Source organism: Nelumbo nucifera, chromosome 6 (assembly GCF_055504915.1).
Source record: "Nelumbo nucifera cultivar China Antique chromosome 6, China Antique-T2T, whole genome shotgun sequence".
Classification (NCBI taxonomy): domain Eukaryota; kingdom Viridiplantae; phylum Streptophyta; class Magnoliopsida; order Proteales; family Nelumbonaceae; genus Nelumbo; species Nelumbo nucifera.
In genome coordinates, this window is record NC_142654.1 from 53,288,406 (window position 1) to 53,310,552 (window position 22,147).

The window sequence follows — 22,147 nt, forward strand, 5'->3', positions numbered from 1 at the left end:
TCGGTACTAACTTGACCATCAAAGCTCCCTCGCCCGATTCATCCCCCTAGACTCTCTGACGTGTGTTTTCTTTGCAGAGCCGACCTACCAACCTCTTCAATTACATCCGAGTTGTCAAGCCATCAAGGATCAGCATAGATCATGCTACATCAATTAATAATAATTATATAGTAGTAAAATAATTGTGTTATAAAAAAATATTCATAACTTAATAACAACAAAAATATATTAATTCTTAAATAATAACAAATTAATATTAAAATAACAAAACAAAAAATAGAGTATTAACAAACCAGTAATAAAATATTAGTAAAGTAATAAGAAAATAATAAAATATTCAAAAAATATTAACAAATAGTAAGATATTAATTATTAAGTAGTAATAAAATAACAATAACAAAGTACTAATAAAATTACAGCCAAAAAAGTATTGATAAAATAATAAAAAGGCAATACTAATAAATTATTAATAAACTTATAATAAAATATTCATAACAAAGTGCTAATAAAATAATAATTACAGATTCATAAAACAACAAAGTACTACTAAAATAACAATATAGCAAAAATAGTAAAAAATATTAATAAGCCAATGCAAAATTGAAAATTTTCAATTGGTTCTAATTCTGGCTCTAGATGAACCAAACAGCAACTATTGGAATCCAATTCCGATTCCCATTTGAACTAAACAAGTGTTGGGAATAGGTGTTTCTGATTCCAATTTTAAGGAATTCCGATTCCAAATCCAATTCCAATCCTGATCGTGAACCAAATGAACCCTTAATCTTTCTCGTGTAAAGCTCCATCCAAATTGACTTTGTAACACCATGTCGTAGGCTGTTTCCAAAAAACTAACTCGTTCTTCACCTTATTTGGCAGTTGGTATATTTGGTAGATAAGATGGGTTTGGTGTTTCCTTATATATATTTTGATCAATGATAATATAATCCAAATACATAAGAAACGGAAAAATAGAACCAGAAAGCTCTGCTCATCAATCGTTAGAAGTTTGATGGAGACATCACACGTTAGAAAATAAAGATACATTGATGGCCATAGGCCCATAGTATGAATTTAGAATTCAAAAATTGCCAATTCATGCAAATGTAGTTTTGTTTTGATTCTCAAGTTGGTGAGAAAGAGATTATCAATCAAAATCATATGACATTGGTATCTGTAATTATTTGACAATATCCTTTTCTTGTTTTTTTTTTCTTTCTACTTTAAAATGATGCAAGAATATTCCTTAATCAAGTATTTTTCTTGCCATTTTTTCACATATTTAGCTGCTTTACTTAACATGGGGGACCCATTTAGGGGCTGTTTGTCAATATGCATGATTTTGTCTTTTCAAAACAAAAAACAATAACTACCAAATAAGCAAAAACTTCACATATATAAAGACATTGATGGGATGTCTTTAAAAGTATTTTGGTCACTTATTAAGATGGATTAATATAAAATAACACTATATTTATTAACTTGCAAGCACCACCTTGTAATAATGTTGATTGCAGGAGGTTGTTTAACTTATTATCTCTCTAAATTTTAAAAGGATTTTTGTAGTTATTAGAAAGTCCAGTTGTGATCTAAGACTTCTTGGCTTGCAATTAAATTTTAGGATAATGTAACTATGTAACCCCCTTTTTGGCTTGCAGAAGTGAACCACATTTGGTTCAAGTGAAACATTTTCACAGCTGAAATCAAGAAAACCCAAGATGGCTCAAGGACTGACTGACCCATTCATCTCCAGGCCAGCAGGTTCTGCCAGAAAACAGTTGGGCCTCCAGTTCTGTCTACCCAGAATGAATGGGCCAGTCTACCTTTCGGTTATTCCTGTTAGAGTAGCAGTGTCTCCCTTTGATTGATCATTAGTAGTGACCTTTTTCAAGTAGTGATTCTCTCTGTCTAGTAGAGTATGATCTCAGTGACTCCACCTGTGCTCTCAACGGTTTAATCATGGATCAGTAATATAATATAAAGAAGAAAAAAAAAAGGAAAAAGCAAACCAAATAATTAGACAAAAACAAAATTATCGGTTGCAGAAGTGAACCACATACCCAATTACATCACTAAATGAAAATTATCAGGGTTTGATATAGGCTTAATTCATTATAATGATGTTGAGGCAGGATCCAGCAGATTGATACAGTGCCATTTAATCATGGAAGTTTATCCTCTAACATGGTTACATGTGATGAGAGACATTGTCGATGAACAACAAAACCAGCTGTAATTGATTAAAACGTATCCCTTACACGCCCAGTCAATCACTCAATCAATCAACCAAGCCCAGTCCTAACTGGTTGGTGCCTGATGTTTCTTTAGCAAAGCAAAGCCCAGCAACTAAGATCCTGCTTGGTTTATAGGAATGAGGGTTTGGAATCGGAATCAGAATGGGTCATTTTGATTTTAACTGTTCGGTTGAGTGAAATTGGAATTCTATTCCCACTTCTGGTGGAATGTCATTTTCTTATTTGAGAGAATAGCCATTCCCTCCTACTCTTGGGGATAAAATCTCATTCTATCTAAATCTAATTTCATTCCAATTTCTATCTGAACCAAACAGATTATAGGAATAGACCATTTCAATTCCAATTCTAAGGATCTCCGACTACAAACCAAATGAACCCTAAGTATTAAACTACTAGGAAAATAAATATAAATGGAATTATTTTTGGAAAAAGAGGCTGAGATTAGACACAAGGAAAAGAAAGCAAGTTTCTCACCGAAGGCTGCAAATAGACAAGCCCAAAAAGCAACCATTTGATGAAGAGGGGGGAGGGCGACAACCCAGTCAAGGGGGTTAAGGGGGTTGGGCCCTCTGCATGTGGAATAAACTAAAAGTTCACAATTAACAAAATGTCGTATCAGATTCAGACCTTGCCCATGACTCAGTACGCAGTAGTTGAGATAATCACTTTGGCATCACTCAAAAAAGGAGGCACAGGATCAATTCTGCAGAGATGCGGGCTCTCCATGAGATGACCAGTGGGTCTCTTGTGCACCCTGCTCTAAGGTTCAAAGTATCGATATAGGGTAATATGTCGGTTGGGTGTATCGGCCTATATCTGTACTCTCTTTTTTTTTTAATCTGATTCAGAGAAGTCGATTTAAGGCTGGTCTACCCCACCCCTGAACTACTTACTGACCTGAAACACCCCTTATATGAGCATATCAGAAAAGCTCCGAACCATCTGAATTCTGTACATGGCTGGAATTCGATGGTCCAAAGTCTGGATACATGCAAGTTTGTGTATCGGCTGGGGTGTATTGGTGCTTTAAATCATGTACTTTTTATTTTTTTTAATTTTTTAAAATTTTGTTTTTATATTATTTAATAAATAAAATAAATGGGTTTCTAAAAACATCTTAAAATAAATTTATCGAAAACTTACCGATACAATACGCTTAATATCAGATATATCGTATTGATACTTTGAACCTCCCCAGAGAAAAGAGAAATAGGAGGTGTTTTAATCACAGCCTTTGTTATTGCAATGAGACTTTATGTTAAACAACAATTGATAAATAAATGTCCCATACGAAAATTCTCTGAAGCTTTCACACTTGTGTTGACCACCACTCTGCTAAGAGATCTGCTTCTACTCTTCTGTACTCCCAAATGTTCAAATACTGTCACCAATTTTAGATAACGAAACAACATATGAAAGTGAAATAACAGCTTTTTTTTTCCAAAACTCAGTGTATTATGTTTTGCTTATATCACAAGTTTCATATAAAAAGAAAAATAAAAGAAATGCATAATGGATCTAAAAAAGACAAAAAAAAATACCTTGCATAAAATTTTCACTTATTTTTTAAACCATGCTTCTCTCATTCATCTGGATGTCTTCAACAGACTGTGTAAATGACCATGAGTAGATCAAAGGGTGTCAATGGACCAGTTCTGATTGGACTCCATCCAAATTAAAATCAATTTGAATGGATTGGATGGATCAATAAGACATATTGAATTAGACCGATCCAGACCTAATGGTCTAAAATATGTACTGGATTGGATTGGACCTGGTCCATCCATAATGAATTTGTGTTGGATTGGATAGGGTTGAACCAAATCGGTTCATTGATAGAAGATAAAAATACAAGTATTAATGGACTAGGTCTAGATTGAAACAAATCTAAACTAAAACCAATTTGAACAGATTGAATAGTTCAGACATTGAATTGGGCCGACCCAAAATAATTCAAAATATTCATTGGATTGAATTAGACCTAATCCATTTGCAATGGATTCATATTGGACTGGATCGGGTTATACCAAATCCAGTCCAATTAACACCCTAAGTAGATCCTAGTAAGCTTGAACCAGTTCAAATATCAGGAAGTCCCCTAGGCCCAATATTCCACGCTAAGAACTAAGATTGCTAAATATCAGTAGGTTGGCTTTTAGCTAATCTCAGTCCCATCTTCATGTAGAGTGCATTACATGATTATATTGTTCCAAAAGTAAAAGTAGAAAAATCTGTGAGTATGTCTTTCCTTTTACTTTTTTTCCTTTTTCTTCTCAGCCCATTGGAAGATTTTCACTTTCATGCGCCATCATCCAACATGCATTATGATTTGGGAGTGGGAATAAAGTAATAAATATAACCAAAGACTTTTGTTGAGTTTCATCAAAAATTGTGCACACGATTTTTTATCTTGAACCCAGTAAAAATGACAACTCTGCAAAGTAGCTATGTAATGTTCTGGAAGTAGAGAAAACATAAATGTCAATACAAAGACAAAAGCTGGGAGAAAAAATAAAAAAAGTAGAGAACCCCTAATTTCAAGACCAGAATATAGCAAACTTCAATGATAATCAAGAGAATGCTTTCTCTTTTTTTTTTTAATTTGTCAGAGATCTGCATAAATGCTTCTTCTTTTAAGGGTGATGATGCTGAACCCAGTAGTGATAAATTCAGTCTAAAGCAGTAGTAATTCAGTAAAGCCTAAAGGCCCTGTGCTGGGACCTAAAGAATTCTATGTCCAAGATTGGAGGTAGCCCAGCTCACATTGCTGAAGCCTGAAGTGAATTATGGTGACAAAACTCAAATGGGTTAAGGGCATGCAGACATCAGAAATTTTTAGAATGTCAGAACAGCTCTCTCGTTGAATGCCCAAGACCCTTCTTTTCCAGCCTTTGCAGTCAGTCAATGGACACCCCTTTCCAGTTCGAGCACTGAAATTCAAGGATACATCTCCACAGAGAAAGCTGTCTACAACTATTTCTTATCATTTCAATACATAGAATCTTCGAAACTACACTTTTTTTTTATCTTTTACTTCAAGGGTCCATTTGAGTCTAAGCCTGTTTGGTTTATACAAGAATTGGAATGGGAATGAGAATAGGTAGAGCTGTAAATCGGGCTGTGTTGAGCTGGTATGGCATGGCCTACATGTGGCCCATGCAAAGTGTGGGTAATGTTGTGCTGGCCCACGGATCAAGTGAAGCCATGCTTGCTTCCCCTGGGATACTTTGGCGGATCGGCCCAGCACGACCCATGGTCCGAGCCCACATGGGCCTGTGTCGTGTTACAGGCCAAGTCTTGGCCCAAGTCGAGCTGTAAACCGAGCCAAGCCATATAAAAATTTTAAAAAATAATGAAAATTTTAACATAAATTAAAAAATAGACAAAAAATAAAAGAGATCTTAAAATTTTATTTTATATGAATTTTCATGTATACAATATTGTTTGTATATGCAATAATAAAATGAAGTAATATTATAAAATTGTATACATTAATATATAATATATAATATACATATATATATAAATATAATATATATGGACCGTGTTGGGCCATGCGGGCCGCGAGCTCACATGCTGCCACGACCCACTCAATCGTGTCATGCTGACAACATTTTGAACATTATGACAAAAATGTTGATTTGGCAATAACATGACAAACATTTTGATAAATACTTATCACAAAATGTCCACAGAACAAAACACGCGCTATATATTTATTTATATAGAATAAAACATGAAAAAAAAAATTAAGCAACGGTATGGAGATGATATACAGCCAACGTGCCCAACTATTCTAAGAAACGAAACCCACCCTAAAATTAGACGCCTATGTTGCATAGTACTACTTCATGAGAGGTTCCCTACCAAGTGAACAAGTAAACTTCAAATAGGAAACAAAGAAACTCCATCTTGAATAACTTATTTACAGGGTATTTTACAACATCAATATTTTTGTTTTTGAAATCACATCACTTAAAAAACAAAAATATGTTATTAACCTCTGTTTTTATTTTCAATGGAAAAAAACAAGTTGATTTTATTTAAAAAAACAGTACATGTTTTTAAAACCAACAAAATATTGGCTTTTAAAACAAAAACAAATTCTTTAGCATATAATTTATATAATTTATGGCACATGATGTTGAATAATCAGATCAAAACATATTTTTTCTTTCAGTTTTGAAAACAGAAAATACACATACGATCAAATAAGATGGTTTTGATTTGTTTTTGCAACAGACAAAAGAAAAACACTTCAAGTTGAAGAACGCCCCTTAATTTTTAATTTTCTGAGATGTCATTACTCATGAATGATTATAGGGTCTTAAAACCTGACTTTAATACTGTAAAGGATTAGTACAGGAAAAGTTATTGGAAAGCTTTACACGCAAGTAATCTTTACATCGCTCAAATAAATATAACTACATCATAGCTGATTTATCATCCAATGGTATCTATTTCATTTTTATGATCGTTCAACGTGAAACTTAACAAGCATCCAAAAGATCACTGGAATATTGGAACCGTCGTGTCTAATGGCATCTTACGCTCTAGCAAAATTTGACTACCTTTTGCCCGCTTGTCCAGTTCTGTGTATCTGCTTGTAAGGGACCAAAACTCAGACCGGACCAGGTTGAAACATCAGTTCCCTTTTTCTGACAATTTTGAATTTGGGCTCCTTGGAGGCAGTCCAAATCCCCAGCCAGAAAAGTGCATAGCTGTATTTTCCATGAGAAAAGCTGACATTCAACTAATGGGTGTTCTTTTGTTTTGAAGAAAAGAACCTGCTGAATCCACGTGAATGTTTCTCTGGGGTAGGGGTTGATGAGGAAGAAGAGGAGACTGAGCTGTTGTGGCTGTGTTTTGGATGCTTGGAGTTTACTGGTGATCTCAAGAGCAGGTTAACTTCAGTGTCAGATGAACCAAGTATTGAGTTATATGTTTCTGAGGGAGACTCTCCACCCATTCTGTTCATGTTAGAAACAGAAGTTCCCATCTCAGCTTGATCCAAGTCTTGCGAAATTCCCATGCCTTGTGGGTTCGAGAAACTTGAACGCGGTTCATCTTCCATGAAACCTTCATCCATTTGATGCATCTCATTGTATGGAGAACCTGCAAACTCCACTGGAGGTCTCAAAGCTTTCAACTGCCTGCCTAGAAGAAATATAGTCTCCTGACACTCTGCTAGCTTCTCTGCTGCAGCTGCTATCTCTCTCTCCTGTGATGACAAAAGCAAAAGGTCTCAGTATCATCATTATGGATAGAAGGCCTAAATGGAAGAGAAGACAACCTCATTAGGTTTTTTTCTGTAGACAAATGGAATACACCTAAGGTGGGACTTCAATTCAAGGTCTCCCCTAGAACCAGCTAGAGGCTTCATCAGCAAGCTAGCTGGCACCTCCTATGATGATGCCAGGGGTTGTATGTATTCTTGTTTGTAAGTTTCATTTTCTACATTGCCGATTAGGTAAAGAGAAACCCTTGAAAACAAATCCCATTGTGGAATACAAGTAGCAGAACATCAAACACAATATGCAGTCATGTACCTTGGCAATTCTACCACAGGACTCAGATTAACAAAGGAATTCCTCTGTACATTAATAATATTGAGAAGAAAAACCATCAACAAAAAGAGACCAATATATGTCATCACTTAATAGAAACAATTGATTCCAATACAAAACTGGCTTCTAGTCCAGCTTAGAATTACATAAATGCAGAAAGTATGTACAACACTTTTTTCCTTCAAGAAAAAAAAAAATCTAGTTTCATGAGGACCAGTATTTTTGGAAGCCAACCTCCCAATTGACAGCTCCTAATTTGTAAGAAAAAGGGTCAAGTAGCAGAAGCTAGTCTAAAATAAAAGGGTTCTAGGAACTTCGCTGTAATTTATTTTAATTAATAAATTTGACCACTAACAATCAAAAAAATATGCACTTATATGGACTGCACACCATCACTCTTACCAACTTAGAAGTTTATAACATTATGCTTTGTACCTGTTTTGTCTTGAGGTCAATATCAACAGCAGAGGTTGAAGAACACTTCGAGCAGTTGTCATTCCTTACAGGAAATAGCACATAATGAGTCAGAAATAAAACCAATCAAATGAAGCATTAAGGCATGCCACAGATCATCTATTAACATGAAAAAAATGAGCATATCAAAATGCAAGAGATAGGCTAACATCATTCATTTGGTGATACTATGCAAACTTAGTTTAACAAGAAATCCTGGAGGACACTATATTATCAGCAGCCTATATTCTTCAACTCTCCCCAAATGCACAAGAAATCCCAAGGATTCTATATCAACCAATTCTGAGGAAACATCAAATTACAATGGCTAGCATAAGTCATAAAAAATTTCTAGGAAGAAACTCAGTGGCTCACCTTTGTAATTGTTCTTCAAGATCCTTGCATTTGACCAAAGCATCTTGATGATTCCTCTTTTCCTGTTGAAGCTCATTATCTAAATTTTCTGCTTTTGCACGCAGAAAAATGACTTCGGCTTCCAAGTCCCCTGCACGAGTTTCCAGTGACTTGTAAGATTCAGCCATACATTTCAACTGAGTATCTGCCAAGCTGTTCATTTTCTGTGAAGATGCCAATTGTGATTTAAGTTCAGCTAGGAGTTGTTCTGTTTCCTGCAACTGAAACTTTGTATGTTCCAGATTTTCAGTACACCTTTGAAGATCCCTTCTCATATTGTCATTCTCTAATTTCAATTGTTCCAACTCCTCAAAAGAAAATTTGCATGACGTAGAACTCAATCCAAAGCCTGGACCAAAACTTTCTTCTTGAAGAACCTCAGGATCGGAAGTAGAATGAGGAATGTGAGTGCAACCACTAAGAATTCTCTCTTTTACTGTGTCATCTTGAATTACCTTGTTTTCTAATAAAGTTACCTTGTCTATGCAATCAGAGCTGTTGTTTTCCCCTTCATTTCCTTTATAACCCAGGACATTAAAGCTAAGTTCACTAGCCTTGGCCAAAACATGAGAAAGATGGAGAACAAAGTTCACCAAACTCATTTTATTGCATAGGACTTTGTTGACAGAGGAAGAGAACTCCTCAATTTTTTGGCATAACCCTTGTCCATCAGGAGATGGGTCCTGCAAGCCCATAGCCTCTTTTCCCAGTGATGTTACAAAATCATGAATGTGAGAAACAGCAATTACCAATTCTTGGTCTATGGCATTCTCATTATCTTGGCCTGGTTCTTTCTCTTCAGTTAAAGAAATCTCACTCTCCATGCTTTCCCCAATATCTTGAGGCGATACCTCCTTGTTGCAAATAGAATCTGCAGAAAGAGATTCCGGCAAAGTACTACTTAGAGATTGCTGAGAGAGTGTATCTTGTATATCTTGCACAACATGCTTGATACCCTCTAAAATCTTCTCAACATTTGCATCCTTATCTTGAGACTCAAGTATCATTAAAATTCTTGATTGGAGTTGTGAAAATGGTACTTGAGTAGCAGTAGGCTCAACTTCTGGGGCTGACAATTCCACATTAGAAGAAACCTGATCTCCTGATGGATCAAAACCAGTATGTTGTTCTGCAGTGATATCCCCACCTTTAACACTATCAACTAAAGCATTAACCTCTGTATTTTCAGCTATCTTATCGGTTAAACCATTTGAAACAGATATGCTCCCATTGGATTCAGTGGATAAACATGCTAATCTCTCCATCTCCAGAAAGTCATCCATAAGCTCCAAGTGGTTAGTATTTTCGGCCTTGTTAGTTTTGTCAATATTCCTTTCTTTCTTGAAATGAGAGAGTTCCGAGATCAATGCCGTAGCCCAAGACTCAGCACAACTTGCATCCTCATCGAGTCCATCTTCAGACATGGAAGTCAAACTAGGAGGAGTGCTTGCATTTTGACTTGAGGAGCGTTCAGTAGGCATCTCAGCATTAGATTTTGGTTGGTATGCCATCTGCATCTGCACTTCTAAGCTTCGAAGCCGGCTAGCTGTTTTAGCATACATGTTTCTTGAATCTTGCAGTTCACTGTTACGCTTGGCCAAAGCTTCTTTCAGCATCTTTGTCTCTTCCTCCATTGCCAGCAAACGTGCTGTAAGAAACTCAGTCTCCTTATGGGATTGATGAACATTGTCAAGGGAAAATTCAGACAGCTGACTAGGACTCTTTGCGGGAGATCTCCGTAATCTAGTTTCACCATGGTCTCGACCTAAATTCTCCACTTCCATCTTCATCTGGGCCAATGCAGCAGGCCCAGGCAACTTCTTTCGAACAAGGCCACGTAATCTTTGACACTCTGCTTCTAGCTTGGCAATTTTCTTGACACCCTCTAAATGTTGCTTGTTAGCTACCTCTGCAGATCTTACACTCATGTTCTTTTCTTCATTCCGGATTTCGAGCTCCTTGGAAACTATATGGAGCTCATACTTAAGAGAACTTATCTCTTTTTCACATGACTGTATGTTGGCATTTAAAAGTTCGATCTCAGCCTCTGCTTGAGACTTTTCCTCACTGATCTTCATTAGCATGTTGGAACGCTCCTGCAGTGACCTTGAAATTGCAGCATTCTCAGCAGAGGACCTAAGGAGTTCTTGCTCTAAATCAGAGATCTTTGTTTCAAGGTCATGTTTGATCTTGTCCCATAGCTTTGTTTTGGTAAGAACAACCTCATGTAATTTCTGCTCATGTTCTTCCTTCAAATTTCTTATCTGCCTCATGCACTCTTTTAGAGCACCATCCAGATGGGTTGCTTTATCTTCAGCAGTAAGCTTGAGAAGTGTAACAGACTCAAGTTGATGTTTTAAAGCCAAAGCTTCAGCTTCAGCCTTTTCCCAGCCTGCATTAAGCAGAGTGGTTCAGTTCTGAGAAAAAGAAAAAATATGACAGCTAAAAAAGAAATAAGATAGTGTATCCCAATGCAGGAAGTTTCCAAAAATGCTATTTTTTATCAATAAATGCAAAAAAAAATACTATATATAAAGTGGTAATATAGAAAAAATTATGATACTCAGATATGAAGCTTTTTATAGATTGATGAATATTAGAGCATGTCTATGGTTTATACCTGAGACAGCTTCTTCAGCAACTTTGGCATGCTGCTTGACCAGATTGTCCTTGGTAGTCATCTCTGATTGGGCTGATGACAGCTTCTCATTCAATACCTTAATTTGATCCTCCATCACCTTAGCTTGATCTTCCATCATCTTAATTTGATCCTCCAATCCAGTCAGATGAGTATATGACTCCACAGAAAGTTGAACATAGTTTACTTTCTTTGGATTATCCTGGCAACAGAGGGAAAACCATTTATCCTAAAAATCCAGAATAATGACAATTTACAGCAGTTAATAGCAGAATAATCCCTAGGGTGTGCAACACTGGAAAAGAGGGAATTGTAGAAGGAGATTTACTTCAAAGGCATTGTATTTCATCATGGCTAGCAAAGTACTGATATGACACCTACAACCTAAACAAATAAGAAAAGAGCAAGAGAGATAAATTTTGAAACAGAAGAAACTGAACTTCAACTCACAATAGCAGAATCTCATTTCAAGGCCTCAATTCTACATGGGTCTCAAGAGGAAAACCTCACACACCTTCCAAATACTGCTATGCATTTGGAGTTTCCTTTTGTTTTGTTTCTTGGAGTTCTTGTAGTACCTCAGTCTGCACTCTGCACTCTGCACTCTGCACTCTTTAAGTTATTGTTTCAACCTACCATGGAGTTCTAGCATATTTCAGTGGCTCACTCTACCTACTTATGCCACAAGGAGTCATAGTTGAATCAATAAAAGATTTACCTAATAAGTATCAGATTGGTGAGGCTTTAGAAGTAGATTCCACCTTATAAATGGAGGGAAGATGGCCAAATTGATAGAGTTTCTGAGGATATTGCTTGAGGATTCCTGGGATCAAGCAACCCCTCATCTCTTGCTGAGGATATTGCTTAAGGGTGCTATGTTACAGGGACATCTAAATGTGCAGCATACCCATCTCAGGCACATGAACACAGAAACCAACATAAAACTTGAGGAGTTTTCTCTTTCTTAATCGATAATATGTGATTATAGAACCTTTATCTTTTCACTACAAAATTTGGGCATAAATAGTGGACTTCTAATATGTAATAACTTAGTATAATCAGTTATATATCATTTTAATTGTCTAGCATTGTTGGCATTGATCTATCCTCTATGTTTAATCTGTTTCCCTTTCCAACAATTATTAAAAAAATGAACTTAAAAATTAAATTATACCTACAAATTCCCAAACCATATTTTTTTAGGCACCTTATACCTGTTTCAAATCCCAACACTCATACCCACATCTGTGTGTTAAGTCGCCATCAACTTGCAACAATCACTTTTACAGGTGCTGTTGATGGTCTTCCATGCACATGACCAAACCATCTTGATCTACTTTCTCTCATTTTATCACCTATCAGAGCTACTCCTAGGCTCCTCTGAATGACTTCATTTCTGATCTTATCCTTTCTAGCTTTTGCACTCATCCATCTCAGCATACACATGAACATGTTTCTTGACTGCACAACAATCTACTCTATCTGGCTTACAACTGTATTATACAATTTTCCATTTAATCTAAGTGGCATTTGCCTATCGCGTAAAACTCCAGATGCACCCTTTCCATTTTGCCCATCCTTCTCTAATTCTATGGGTAGCATCCTCCTCAATCTCTCCCTTGTTATGAATTATAGAATCATGGTACTGGAAAAGGTTACATTGAGTTATCTTTCGTTCTCCAATCCTAGGTGTACCCTGGATTGCACTCCTAGTACTATTAATTTTACATATCATATTTTCTGCGTTAAATAAGGATCCCAATTGCTAACAGTCTTACATGCAACATTTTGACTGGCCTTTGCTGCCTGCACTAATCCGCTCGAGATTTCGGAACCTATATCTGTGTCTCCAACACTGTTTTACTAGGGTTACCCAACCCTGGGTTTCCATGGATCAACTACCTTCTGATTCTGCATTCTCTATTCTTACTATTACTTCACCCAAAGACCACGTAAGTTGGCCCTTTGTGTTTTTTGTTGTTATATCCAACTTCCCAGGAAGGCTTGTAAAAGCATGTCTATTAGTTAAAAACTGCAGCTATTTGATAACTCAAGTTTGTTGGTAGTATACTTGAAGAAATACTAAGTAACCAGAATATTCCCATATTTAGGCATTACAGTGATGATGATCAGCTCAATACAGAACAAATTACATTATTATTTAAAGTATCCATCCACCTACTAGTGACTGGTGTCAATCAAATACATTAAAGGAAACAGGCAAAGAATTGTCAGGACATGGTTGTTACAAGGAAATAAATCATCTGGGCTGTTAGGAATCTTTACCACAAATATATATATATATATATAATAGAAATTGAAAAAAGAAGAATAGTGAAGCATTCTCTGTCATTTATGGGAGCCAGATATCAATCAAATCCTGTCAAACAACTATACAAGATAATATTTAAAGCAGTCCACATACAAGGAAAATATGACAGATATTCACAATTTTAATGTATGAGCTCAAAGACTATTAGCTCAAAGTTATGGATGGGAGAATATGTATGAATAGTAAAAAATATTCAGGATTTTTTTATGAATAGTAAAAAATCATTTCAAATAAATGAATAAAATTACAGCTTCAACTTTATCATACCTGCTCCACTTGAGATCCAACTGAAGCACCAGCAGAATCTGAAACAATTGCTGTTTTTTCAGTCTTGTCTGATGATTTTTTCTTCCAAGGCCAACCACGACGATCCATTTCAAATTATATAGTCTGCATATAAAACAGATGATGAATATGGAAATTTTGAAATTAAAAGAACGAAAAAGAAACATAATAACAAAAATGTGGATACTAGTGAAAAAAAGCAACTATAAACAATGGTAATCAGGCCGCCGTGTTGATTATAATCATTTATAATTCACAATATTTACAATTTAAAGAAAATAATAAAGAATGTGCAACCTTAATTCAGGAACATTAACATGGATCATGGTACAAGTGCCATAAATTAAATATTAAAACAAAATATAAATACACATTGAAACAAAAAAAAGGACCATTTATTAGAGTTTATCTATGTCACATTAAAAACTTGTGGCTATAATGTATCAAATAGTTTGCTAACAAAATGTCTTCCCTAATAAGTAACCTATTATAAAATGATAGAAAGAACTAACAAAGAAAGCACTCCCATTACATGGAACTGTGCTCATGAGAAAATCCATTAAATGTAGCAAAATTCTTTGGAAATGCTAGTTCAACAACCACAGGCCTCTAGATTGCATTGCCACTGCAGACATTCCAACTAGAAGTACATAGAAATTTACCTTCTCTTCTCTGGTTGCAGCTGGTTCCCAGACTTAACTTCCCAACATCCCCTGTTTTAACCTTGCACTAAATATTCCTGAGTTAGGAATCACCTGCAACCGGAACTGAAAGCGAACTCATGCATCAAAAACAGCAGTATCTGCAGCAATCATGCAACTTGGAGGTTCATAGCACTAGCATACCCAAATTATTTTGCCTGTTGAGAAAATGGACATGCATTCTTTAGACTCTACCTATCTGTATATGTTATAATTTTACATAACCAGTCTACATTTTGCGCTTATCTTTGAAATTTATAGTTTTACACAATCAGCCCCTTGTAGATTATGGTAATGTATCCTAAAGAACCAAAGACTGAACTCTCAATCTGGTAGCCTAGACCAAAAATGAGGTCCTCCATGGAAGGGCATCTGGACAGAATTGAGATGTTATCTAGTAGCCACTCAACCTCATGCCCAACGCAAAAATACATTGACAAACTTGCCCACGTTGTCTAGTCTCTGATGTTTCAAATGTAATAACAATGTTCTCTAACAATGACATTCTTTACCTCGTTAGTGCCTATCAAGTATCAATATGGCAATTCGATACTCAAAACAAACACTGATCAAGGGAAACAAACCAAAACATCTAGGAATGAAATATTAAACGAATAAGAACTTGAACAAATGTTAAACGAAGAATACAACACTGAACTACAAAGTGCAAAGTAGAAACAGATCTAGAAGAATCATAAGCTCCAACAACCCAGAAGGTTCACACTGAAAATATCGTCCCCGACACGCCTTCTCCAGAGAAAGTAAAAAAGTAAAAAGAGCAAAAAAAACAGAGGCAATGGCATCCATTACCAGAAAAGTCGATTCAAATAGGAATGCTTGTTACCCAGATGGCCAGATACAAAGATGAGCATTAGCAATTGAGGCACATGAATCAAATGCTCATGCATGTCAATAAAATACACAGTTCCATCCACTGTAGGACAGAAATCTGCAGAGATCTAAATGAGATAGCCTGTTATAAACTACAAAGGATCTCCATTTTTTGAAGGATGGTCAGAAAATCCAACCAAAACCTCAGACAACACAAAAAAAAAGCACGTCCGATAAACAAGTATATAGCCACGCAACGGAAGTAATCGGAAATTTAAAACAAAAATAGAAAAAACTTTTTTTTTTTTTTGAAAAGCCGCACAATGTAAGTCCCCTATGGAAGAGAAGATAAAAGGTTGGCTTTTATAAATGAGCAGATACAGCACACTGCAAGCAACAGTACTAGAGTGAAAGCAATAAGAGAAGGATTTCATTCAATGAAAAAAGAAGCTAAATCGCAGCTCAGCCTTCGAATCGGAATAAAATAACAGAAAAAAAAGGAGAAAAATAAAACCTCCATTTCCTTCTTCCGCGTTTCTTGCCAAACTACACTTCCGACCTCCATCCACTAAATTCAAACAAAGAAGGACACGAATACAGAATAAAACCTAAATTGAGGAGGTTTAAAACAAATTCCACGGCAATAGAGTGACGATATACATCTCCAATACGTGAACCAAAAAATCCCATAATCGACATCAGAACCAAAACACAGAGAAAATAATAAAGCAAAGCAGACTTGCTGCGACGACAAACAAAAGATCAACATTGACGTGCCATAATAGAGATTAGAGAGAGAAGTGCAGGGAAAGGCGATACAAACAGAATCATTCATACCTGAAGAAATGGCACTTTTACAAAGACAAATTACAACAACAACGAAGAGAAATTGGAAACTTCAGGGCAGATCTGGAGAACAAATTCTATAGTTGCAAAGACAGACTTGTTTGTGGTAGAGATGGAGATTTTGAACTTGAAAACCTCTGAACTTTTTCTCAATTTTTAATAATTTCCTCTTTGATTCTTCTTCTTCCTTCTTCTTCTTTCGGTGACAAAGAGAGAGAGAGAGAGCAGAGAGGTGGGGTGGTGGTGGGTGTTGTGGGTTAAAATACTAGCAGCGGGTGTCACTGGAAGCAACAACAACAAGTATTCAACTTTCAAAAGGCTCCAAAAAATGGCTCCTTTGATTGATGACTAAAAACAGGAATATATTTTAATATTTTATAAATTGCGCAAGAAATTGGTTATGGTTAATCACCATGTAAAGACCAAACTACCCCCGACAATTTTCCAAATATACAATAGGCACCTCCCAAGTCCGAATATCTGCCAGCTGCTACGTATGAGTATGAGCTGTACCCTACGTTGTATTTTCTGCCCAAAGTCTCGCGCTTAGTTGACAATTAACAGACATGCATTTACTAGCCAAAAGAAATCGAATTGGACCTTGGACCACCACCACCACCACTTGATGGGTCGCTTTCTTGTATGGGCCGTTTCCCCCCCCTTCAATAAATGGACTTCTTTTATTGGGCTGTCATTTACCTTGATTAAGCCAGGTTGGGTTTTCTTGAAGAGGCTTCACTTGATGCATCTCATGTATGTAGGGGGGACTACTATGGTCCTTGTTTCATTACATTTACACTACACTTTTAGCTTATTCTCTTCTCTACCTAAATTCTATTCTTTTAGTCCATAGTTTGATGCTTTCCTTTCTTTACTAAAAAAGCAGTAGGAAAAAGGACACACTGACATTAAGAACTTTTCTTACTTTTTACTGTATAATTCCATTCTTGCCTTTTTTTCAAAGGTAAAAAAAGAAAAAAAAAAGAAAAAGAAAGCAAGAAAGAAAATTCCATTCTTGCTTTGGCCTCACGTCCAAACCATCATTCGCAAATATTGATCAACTTATTTTCTTCTTCTCATCAATCTACCCTTTTCTCCTCTATCTATCTATCTATCTATTATTATGTTTAAAATTCAATAATATCAATTTTATATTATTATTACAGCACTAGTAGTAAGGAGAGAATCACCTTTTAAATAACTTCTTTCTTAGGAGGTTTTTGGTCCGATGGTATTGCATTGCTGTTGTGTTTTAGGTTGATCAATATAAAATTATAAGAGAGAGAGAGAGGGTGATATTACTATTTGAAATGTTTTGAAAACTTTTGAATTCATCAATACAAATTGTTATTTTTATCCAAAATATCAAATTCTATGTTTCTCACACATGCATTTTTCCAATGTTCAAGATAACGGACCAGACCAACTGATTGAATTGGTTGAACCATGACCCAAGGCCTTGACCAGTTCGGTCATACCCCAATAACCGGACCTGTTCAAAGAGTCAAAGCCTACTAAAAACCAGTGAACTAGTCCTGATTTTCATGAAACCGCCTATGTCAATATATAAGTGAAAATTTTAAATCTTGTTAAAAAGATTTGAACCCAAGACCTCTTATCTTCATAAATTATTTAATTACCACAAATCCACCTCTTTACTTATGCTAATTAACGATAACTTATTATATATATTACATTATTATGTACGTATTTTAAAGAAAATGTAAGTCAAAAGGCTTAAACCCTAGTCATTTGTTTTAAAAATTAAGCAACTTACCATCCATCCACCATATTTAAATACATTAAAAATTATAAAATATATTATATATAGTATTTATATGACTCATAGTATATATGTATATGTCACATCATCACAGTTTGACCCTGGTCGAACCTCTAACCTATGAACCTCTTCCTTTTCCGGTTCTATGCCCGATTTGAATCTCTAGACATTGCATTTTTCTAATCGAAATAACATTTATGTATGATATTATTTTTTATAATTGACACTCATATATGATACGACAACACATATAAGCGCAATAGCAACACAACCACCACACCAAACACCCCTTGATGTCTCCAACTATTATGATATATTGGTTAGATACTTGGAATAAATTAAATTAGTAAAAATTAACAGCATCTTCAATAACAAATATGAAGATAATGATGATTTTTATTTGTGTACTGCTTCCATATATATTATCTAAATGATAGAAAGGTGCAAGACTGGCTTGCTGATAAATTCTGATTGCAACAGAGATTTTAGGATTGAGTCCTGCTTTGACAATTCCGGGAGATATTTCCAATGCACACAGAGGTGTATATATGGGGCGTTTTCTGTGGGGTACAGATGTGATCTCTTGGAGATATTCCGTTACCCAAATTTAGTTAAGTTACAGGCAGAATTGGCAGACCCCTGGTTGGACCAAGCGGTTCACCTAGTCATTGATTACCTTTTATAGGTCTTGGTTAATTAACAGTTTCAATGGTCAGAAACTCAGAATTAAGTCACTTTTAAACTATAAACTTATAAGTATTACATTGTATGGTGCTTAGTATCATTAATAGTCGATTTCTCAATGATACATGAAGGTTAATAGACGACAGGGTTGTTAAACAAACAAAATGAAAATGAAATGGACATACTTAGGACCATATATGACTTGTTAATTTTTAATTTAATAAAATAATATTCATTAAATTCATTTTAGATTAAGATATATTAATCAAGGTTTTAAATATCGATACAGCCTATTATGTGAATGGGGCGTTTGGCTGTTTTTACTTTTTTTTTTTTTTAAATCTATTCAGAGGGTTGATTTAAGTCCTATTTATCCCTTTTCAGGTCAAAACCTGAAGCACTTACCGTAAGAGTATATTGGAGGGTCACCCATTCATCACATTCCTGCAAGTTCCGGTTTAAAAAGCGATTATCCATAAATTCAATTTTGTCTTCTTCATTATTTTCCAACACATTGAAATATTAGAAAATTTAACCCTTTGCCATTAACCAATTAAAATACGGGAACTGTTTTTTTTTTTTGAGAATTAATTCCATTTATTTTTGACTTGACTCTTATTTAAAAAAATATTATATTCCCATTCTGCAACAAGACAGAGAAAAGCTTATGTTAAAGTGAGGGTGGTGAAATCTCATTCACGCTATGCCGACAGTGAACTTGTCCTAGTAGATCTGCGGTTAAACTTTTAACTGCACTCGTTTGCGGGGAAACACTGACCAGGCTGAGGCTATACAAATCCAAGCGCTTACATTGGCTAATTCTAAAAAGGAAACAGGCCAAGTCAATGGGGTTATCGAGACACGTACATCTACCTTTCTGAGTTTCTGTATATGATACGAATTGATTTGACAAGGATAATTTTCTTGCCAATTTTGACCATCCCATAACAAAAGCATACTACATGAATCAATCTTTGGTAGACAATAGGTACGTATAGGACTATAGGTAGATAGAAATGATCAAATGAGACTATCTAGAGGGGTACGGGGCATTTTGGTCGTTTTCTATAAATTTGGAAATCTCTACCACCTTGGTCTGAGAAAACGTTTTCTACAATAACGGTGCCACATCAGCATTAAGTCTGAAATCCTTTTTTTAAAATATTTTTTTCATACGATGCTTAACGCTAGACGTGAGCAAGAAAAATCGAAAAATTGACCAAAATCAAATAAAAATTTCCATTAATTAAACAAAAACTCGCAGTTAATCGTAGTGCTGTTTATGGGTCGGTTTATTGCTGTTTTTCCAATTGACCCGACCTGGTCGAATTGTCTGAAAATGAAATTGAAACCGACCTTGTGTTAGGCAAAACTGACCTGATCAGTTTGGGTCGGTTTGAGTGCTTGAATTGAGGGGCTAAAGGAGTAAGGGCGGACCAAGTTAGAAGTTACCAAGAAAAGAGAGTCAAATTGGGTTAGAAAAAAAGACAGAAATTTGGAACTTTTAAAAAAGGCTTCTAATCTAAGTAAAAGGACACCTAATTGTAATTACCTATCTGGTGTAAAGGACCTTAGAGAATAGGATCATTTCTTTAAACCTTCCAAAAAAATGCAAGAAGCTATTAATGGCATTCATTATCTTGTAATGCTTGCCATTAATGACATTCCTGAAGAAAATACTATAAAGTAAAAACTATAAATAACTAGATAGTAGAAACTAAATTAGGTACTAACTACTAAGTACTAACTAGGAGGTAAGTTGGTTCGGTTTCGGTTTTCATGTGTATAAATCGAAACTGAACCGACCCATCAGTTTATGTTTTTTAATAACCTAAAGCCGCCTGTTGCTAAAGAATACCCGGCTGACTCAGGTTGGATCAGACCGGGTTGGTCAGTTGTCGGTTTAAATCTTCTTATGAACAGCCCACAGAAACCAACAACGTTTTCAAACAAAAAATTAAAAAGTAAAAAAAAAAAAACGGCATTCCAACTTTTAGTAGGTATTTGGTACCATAGCTATTTTCGATGAAGTATTTTCTAGAGAAAACGACAGTGCAACACCTCATTGGAAACAGCCACAAAACGGCTTTTTTGTGGTTACGAGTTATGCAGCCACATAACCTCATCGTTGTGAGAAATACAGGTCTCTTGCTCAAAACACCTTTTGCGGTTGTGACCTGTGAGTTAGGTGGGGTACGTTTTTGCTCGTTTAAGAGTCGGAGTTACGGGGACATAGGGGAGCTATGCCCCCTCATCGAAAAATCCTCACTTGTTATATACAGTATTTTATGCAAAATTTCCCCCTCTCCCACTCCTCACTCCAATGGTTGTCCCATATAGGCCCATTTATATTTAGTATATGTTTGGTATGGTTTCTATTTATTAAAAAAACATTTATATTTGATTTGTCTTTAAAATCGAAAAAAAAAAATGATTGATAAATGTTTTTTTTGCGATTTATAGACAATTAGATGTCATTAGTCACTACATCAGTGGAACAGTAAATAAACACTTAACAGTTGGGGAAAGTGTTAACATGAACCTTCCCCCAACGATTGACACGCACATAAATGCTGATTTCACAATGATATGGCACCATTTATCAAATAAATGGAAGCTATACCAAACACCGCCTTATTCCTCCCAGTTAAAACGGTCTAACCAAATACATTTTGTATCCATTGAAGTATAATCTCCTACTTGGCCTAACCTAGCCTGAGCGTGAGCTGGTTACCTGGTAACTGATAGGTCCTACCCTTAACCATTCCAAATCTAAATGACAAAAATACCCCTACTCCTCTGTTTTAACTTTTTTCCAAAACGATGAAAATATCCTCCAATTCCTAACTCCCACTAGGGGTGTAAATGGATCAAATTCGAATCGGATAAGGCAATGTCCGAATTCGAATCCGATTAGAAAATCGGGTATCCTAATTTGATTTGATATTCGACGGATATTGAAAATTAATATTCAAATTTGAATCCGATTAAATATTCGAATTTGATTAATTGATTATTTTAGATAACTAATAAATATATAAAATAAACATTTTATTGATATAAAGTATATAAATATATAAATTATTTATATAACTTAATTATCATATATAAATTATATAAAAATATTTTATATATTATATATAAGAATTAAATAATCGATCAAATTCAGATACTTATTGAATCGAATCAGGTCATATCCGAATTCGAATCCGCTTAACTATTCGGTATGAATAAGATATCTGAATTTAATTCGGTTATGTTGAATATCAAATTCAAAATCAAATTTTCGAATACCGTTGACACCCCTAACTCCAAATGCGTCCATTGAATTTGAATCGGGATTTATTCTTCACAGAGC

The 22,147-nt window shown here is 35.4% G+C and overlaps 1 protein-coding gene across 5 annotated transcripts; it reads right to left on the reverse strand.

Moving 5' to 3' along the window:
• Positions 1–6,569: 6,569 nt before the first annotated feature.
• On the reverse strand, positions 6,570–16,653 carry LOC104589703 (filament-like plant protein 4). Of its 5 annotated transcripts, none has more exons than XM_010248106.3 (7): positions 16,314–16,636; positions 14,607–14,803; positions 13,927–14,049; positions 11,310–11,529; positions 8,651–11,081; positions 8,258–8,321; positions 6,570–7,476 (listed from the first exon to the last, which is right to left on the reverse strand). In XM_010248106.3, the coding sequence occupies exons 3-7, from the start codon at positions 14,032–14,034 to the stop codon at positions 7,009–7,011; spliced, it is 3,291 nt and encodes a 1,096-aa protein (XP_010246408.1). In that variant the 5' UTR covers positions 14,035–14,049; positions 14,607–14,803; positions 16,314–16,636; the 3' UTR covers positions 6,570–7,008. The 5 variants fall into 5 exon arrangements, with proteins under 5 accessions (XP_010246408.1, XP_019051925.1, XP_010246410.1 ...); XM_019196380.2 differs by having other exon boundaries at positions 14,607–14,673; positions 16,314–16,632; XM_010248108.3 differs by having other exon boundaries at positions 14,607–14,711; positions 16,314–16,632.
• Between the last annotated feature and the right edge of the window lie 5,494 nt (positions 16,654–22,147).